The sequence below is a fragment of the Eleutherodactylus coqui genome, chromosome 1 (genome assembly GCF_035609145.1).
Source record: "Eleutherodactylus coqui strain aEleCoq1 chromosome 1, aEleCoq1.hap1, whole genome shotgun sequence".
Lineage (NCBI taxonomy): Eukaryota > Metazoa > Chordata > Amphibia > Anura > Eleutherodactylidae > Eleutherodactylus > Eleutherodactylus coqui.
Genome location: NC_089837.1, coordinates 288,574,602 through 288,578,343, shown reverse-complemented (window position 1 = coordinate 288,578,343; position 3,742 = coordinate 288,574,602). Strand labels below are relative to the sequence as shown.

General features: G+C 45.0%; 1 protein-coding gene across 1 annotated transcript; it reads left to right on the top strand.

The window, feature by feature from the left end:
* The first annotated feature begins 1,759 nt into the window (after positions 1 to 1,759).
* ID3 (inhibitor of DNA binding 3) lies at positions 1,760 to 3,326 on the top strand. The gene is made up of 3 exons (XM_066572678.1): positions 1,760 to 2,208; positions 2,345 to 2,418; positions 2,752 to 3,326. The coding sequence occupies exons 1-2, from the start codon at positions 1,912 to 1,914 to the stop codon at positions 2,399 to 2,401; spliced, it is 354 nt and encodes a 117-aa protein (XP_066428775.1). The 5' UTR covers positions 1,760 to 1,911; the 3' UTR covers positions 2,402 to 2,418; positions 2,752 to 3,326.
* The last annotated feature ends 416 nt before the right edge of the window (positions 3,327 to 3,742 follow it).

Below are 3,742 nucleotides of genomic sequence, written 5' to 3'. Positions count from 1 at the left end.
GCATTAGAATCCAATGCTTTAGATGGTCGCGATAAAGCGTTCGTGTAAATAAGCCCTCAGGGCGGCTTCACACAAGCCTATGCGCAAAAACGTTTGCTGCAGCGTATTTGTGCAGGTATGAGGTTTGAACAGGTAATTTGTACGTGTGTCTGCGCATATTACTGTACTTTGTGATGACCAGGACCGGTTCATATGCGCCCCTTCTGTGGAATAAAAAGCTAATTAGCCTAATTAACGGAGCACTGACCAGAGGACTACTAATATATGCTAGTCCACAGTGTGCATCAGGTAGTCAGGCAGGCGGTGCGGACATCTTTATTTGTGATCCAGTGTTTTTTTTAATGATTATCGTTCTATTCGCTCCTTGACCGTGAAGGGGTTAACAGGGTGTGTCCGGCTGTGTATAAGGACAGGCAGAGAGGTAGCACACAGCTGTATTGACTCTCTAACACTTTGCTCTCCCTATAACCGCCCAGTGTATGAGCAGCTATGTCTACAGAGGTGTGTACACGGCCTGGGAACGGCTCTAGCGGCTCTGTCGCTTTAAGCGGCAGCTGTTTGACAGGAGCCCCGCCCACTTCTCGCCTCTAGCTGGACGGTCTGCGGTTGCCCATGGAGACGCGTCCACGGCGGGAGGGGGAGTGGGGGTGACGTCACGCACTGGCGCCAGGCTGTCTGCGAGGGGGGAAGAGGGGGAGCAGTGCTCACATACAAACCTGTGTACACAGAGGCGGCGGTGCGGCATACGTAGTGTGTACATACATTGTCTGTGTGCTGGATACATGGCGGCAGTGTCTCTGCCCAACTAAAGCGCTACATACCTGTATATACAGACGTCCCCCGCTCTATAGTCTGCACTGTGTACAATGAAAGAGCAATCCGCAGGGGTCCCACATGTGGATCCCACCGGCTCTAATGTAAAGAGACCATTATAGGCTGACATTCCAGAACAGGAATAAATAGTCACGTTACCCCCCTACCCCCCCGTCTGTTTTGCTCATTCAGTTCCCAGCCTCTTCCCTCCCTGGTCACAGGATAATATTCCTGACGCCAGAAAGTCTGGAGGTCACAAAGGGAAGAGGAGGAGGGGAGGAAAATGCAGTTTACACTGAAGACAGGATTAAAGGACAAGTAGATCGCAGAAATAGTCACCCATCTGTTTACAATGCGGAGCCCTTCTGTATACCTGCTGTAGTGCCGCACAGCCACCCCATAATAGTCTAGAGTGCAACTAAGAATCATCCATCTGTTGATCTATCCATCCGCCCATACAATGTATCCATACAATCCTTCTATCTATCTATCTATCTATCTATCTATCTATCTATCTATCTATCTATCTATCTATCATCTCTTCATTAGATGGATAGATATGAGATACATGATAGATCTATAGACAGATATGTGATAAATACATACATGATAGCTACATATATGGATATGAGATCTGACACAGTTATAGACTGTACAGTCATTATATTCCTGGTATTGTGCTCTCGTTTATTTAACCTATTCTGTAATACTGCAAATCCAATAGCAGTGAGTGTGAATCCCCCGGCAGCCCCCGGCCTCTCCCTGTGACATTAATGACACAGTCTCCAGTCCCCAGGAATCAGGATAAGCTGTTTGAAAGTGTTCAGCCAGCTGTTATCTCAATATTATGGAGCAGTGGGGTGGAGGAGGGGGGGCTGATTTGCATGGGGCAGGGAGGGGGACTACGCCTATATATAGGGAGGGGAGGACATGTGTCCGACAAACACACACGCTCAGCACTGGGACGGCTACATTCGCGCAGTCTCTAGAGAAGTGATCTACTTTGGAGGTCTCTGAAGCATCTGAGTTTCACTCGATACACATCAAGAAGATAGAGAATCCTCCCTGGAGAAGCTACTACATACTACTCCTGCAACCATGAAAGCCATCAGCCCCGTGAGATCTATGCCCAGCTGCTACCAGGCTGTGTGCTGCTTGTCTGAGCAGAGCCTGAGCATCGCCAGGACTAGCAGCCACAAAGGATCAGAGGAGCCCATGGGTCTACTATATGACATGAACGACTGCTACTCCAAGCTCCGTGAGCTGGTTCCTGGGATCCCCCAAGGGAGCAAACTCAGCCAAGTGGAGATCCTACAACACGTCATTGACTACATCTTTGACCTGCAGATCGTGCTGGGCGAAGAGCAGGAGCACAAGTCCATCCTCTCCCTACAGGTGGGTTCTCTTACTACTTGTTACCTGCACTGCTGATGACAACTTGTTCCTAGGTGTTGTAGTAGATTGTATCGCCTGCTGCACAGTGCAATGACTGCATCTGTACGAGTCTAATGATAACGCTTGTCTTTTGCAGAAATCAGACTTCTCAGAAATGACTAAGAAGGGAGATGCCAGCAGTATTTGCCACTGACCATGCCTGCTGCTATGGTAAGAATCCGTGTCCTTATGATGTCTTTACATTGAGGGGGGTTGAACTAGTCAGTTTATAGAGATTAAAATGAAGGATCATAAGTGGTAATGTGAGATATATATCTATATATATATATAATTATATATATATATATATATATAACTTGCATTGAGCATACTCCCTTGTGAATGGCAGGAGTGTGCAGTGAGTAGGAAGCTGTGCCTGTCAGTGAGTAGCTGGAGATGTTATCAGGCTAGGGGAGGTGCTGGCTTCCTCTCAGGCGCCACACTGTCTGCACCCCTCCCTTGCAGTGACTCGTATTCATATACATGCATATTTCTCTTTTGCAGGTGTGGGGAAATTCATGAGAAGAAAAAAAAACTTCTTTCCATGAAGCAACAGTTTGAAGATGGGATAATTTAACTCTTTGAGGTCAGCAATCAAGAAGAACTTCACACTTTATTCTACAAAAAGACTTATATGACCAAACATTTTTGATTCCTTTATCTACTGGTTTATTCCACAGCTGAATGATGCAGCACCCATAGACCAAATGTCGAAAGTATTACTTTTACTCGCCTAGAACCTTCTGTTTTTACATTCCTACTGAGTGTGGACACAAAAGCCATTATTCTTCCATTATCCCCATGTATGGACATTACCAACTTGAATCTCCATTTCTGAAGACTATTGATTTGTACCCGTTGCCTTAAGAGCTGTATATTTTTTGTACAATGTATACTTTTTATGCCTTTGTCTATTTTGTAAGGACATAGAAGCAACCCTAATCTGTGGTATTGACCCCAGAATATCCCTCTCTCTAAAGTAGAGAATTATGTGTTGGAACTGCGCAGTTTCAGATATTAGAAAACTTTTTATAAAAGTTATTTCTTGTTTGTAAATAATAAAATCTTATTTTTATTCATTTTCTTTGTTGTGTCTGAAGTGAATGTACTAGGCTGAGGTGTCCATACATATGTGCTATGCGGTTAGGTCATATATTGCACAAACTTCACCGTAGGAAGGCTGCCCAGTTAAACGTGTATTAACTGTAATTTTCCAGCTTTGTTTTTACATAGAGCAATTCAAGTCAATGCATGTTTTATAATTAATATATGGGTCATTATTTAGTGTTATGTGCCTGTTCACACATGTATGTGTGGGCAGGCACATAATACAGAACAGCCTTGGATACACTGTTAATGTAGGGTTAAGCACATTCAAGAAGTTGCCAGCCATATACAAGGCATCTTGCTTACTACACACACATACCCCCCCCCCCCCCCCACCCCAATTCATCATCCTAATCTGTGAGCACCATACTGCAGAGCAAGGTTGTGC

Excerpts from the sequence above, each read along its gene's own strand:
- ID3 (XM_066572678.1), top strand. The coding sequence starts at position 1,912 with ATGAAAGCCATCAGCCCCGTGAGATCTATGCCCAGCTGCTACCAGGCT. Across the intron at positions 2,209-2,344 it reads AGTCCATCCTCTCCCTACAG|AAATCAGACTTCTCAGAAAT; the intron begins GTGGGTTCTCTT and ends TGTCTTTTGCAG.